General features: G+C 57.4%; 1 protein-coding gene across 1 annotated transcript; it reads left to right on the forward strand.

Moving 5' to 3' along the window:
* Positions 1-75: 75 nt before the first annotated feature.
* LOC117111901 (serine/arginine repetitive matrix protein 2-like) lies at positions 76-1,281 on the forward strand. The gene has a single exon (XM_033254928.1). It carries the CDS (start codon positions 76-78, stop codon positions 1,279-1,281), a length of 1,206 nt encoding a protein of 401 aa, XP_033110819.1.
* The last annotated feature ends 37 nt before the right edge of the window (positions 1,282-1,318 follow it).

Raw genomic sequence — 1,318 nt, forward strand, 5'->3', positions numbered from 1 at the left:
GTAAGGTCGGAATCGAGCAGACATCTTCTGAGACACGTCTTAACTTTAGAGGGGAAGCTGGGGGGGAAAACATAAATGTGTTATTTATGTACCCGGAACAGGCCTGAGTCACGAACGCCCTCGAATCGGCAGGAAGATGTCGCTTTTGGTGAATCACCTGAAGGCGAGGAACGACCTCGCGTACGTCGGCGAACGTACGAATCCTCTGTGCTTCAAAGGCTCGGAGCAGATCGAAGTTCGCGTTTCAGAGTTCTAGACGACGAAGGTGTGGATAATGGCGACGTTCGAAAGCCGGAAGCCGAACGGGGTCGTCGATCTTTACGACGCGGCCGATTCAAGACTGGTGCGTGCTCTGATCAAGTTCATGAACGAGGACAGAGATCGAGATTTTGTGGACGCGCCCTCGTACGACGAGCGCGTCGCCTGCTTGGACATGGCAGAGCGGACGGGTTGCAAGGATGCGATCTGCGTGTTCGTTTCGGCCGTGTACGAACTATCAGCGAACGATCAGCTCAGAGCGAGGAGAACCGCAGTACGCATCTGTTCCCCGACCCTGATGAATGCCGTCGATTCGGCCGTGTGCAGGACGTTCGGCAAGCTGATGCTTCATCAGCAGGAGCTTCGATGGCACGAGCTGGCCACGTGGCTCGAAACGTCCAGACACGACGATCCGGTGGAAGGTCCGAAGATCGAAAACGTTTACTACGCGTCCGAAGGATACCTGCTGCATCTGGTCCGGAAGTGGCTGACCTCCAATCCCGGAGAAAGCAAGCGGGACAAGCACGCGCTGGTCGGTCTGATTCGACCGAGGTTGCTGAACGATCCGGACGTGCTGCTGAGCGTCCACCGCAAGCTCTTTCATCTGTCGTCCATCGACCAGCTCTTCAAGGACGCGACCGAATACGCAAAGTCCGTTTTCCGGCACCACTCGATGAACGAGAACGACGCGCTCGGCGTCCGTCACAGCGTTCCGCAGACGGCGACCTTCGGCACTTCTCCTGCGTGCCGTCCGCCGAAACCTTCCGTTCGTCCATTCGTGCACGTCCAGAACTCCTCCATGATCGCTTCTTTTTACCGAACGGCGGTAGCGAGGAACCTTGCGTACATGGTTTGTCCGGACGGGAGCCTCGAATACTGTTGCTCGATGCGCCTGCTCCGCTACAATCCGATCAACGGCACGTTCGTCAGATTGTCGGATTCGCTGGTGCCGCGAACGAACGAGTCGGTGTCCTTGTGCCGGATCGACGAACACGTCCTTCTGCTGAGCGGCGGGGGCCCTAAGGAACTGGAAACGTACGATCTGTCGAACGAGCGACAC

This window comes from Anneissia japonica, unplaced genomic scaffold, assembly GCF_011630105.1.
Source record: "Anneissia japonica isolate Jap-2015-1 unplaced genomic scaffold, ASM1163010v1 scaffold40753_len1318_cov72, whole genome shotgun sequence".
NCBI classification, from domain to species: domain Eukaryota; kingdom Metazoa; phylum Echinodermata; class Crinoidea; order Comatulida; family Comatulidae; genus Anneissia; species Anneissia japonica.

What these genes read in the sequence shown, in the direction of transcription:
- LOC117111901 (XM_033254928.1), top strand. Translation starts at nt 76, where the DNA reads ATGTGTTATTTATGTACCCGGAACAGGCCTGAGTCACGAACGCCCTCG.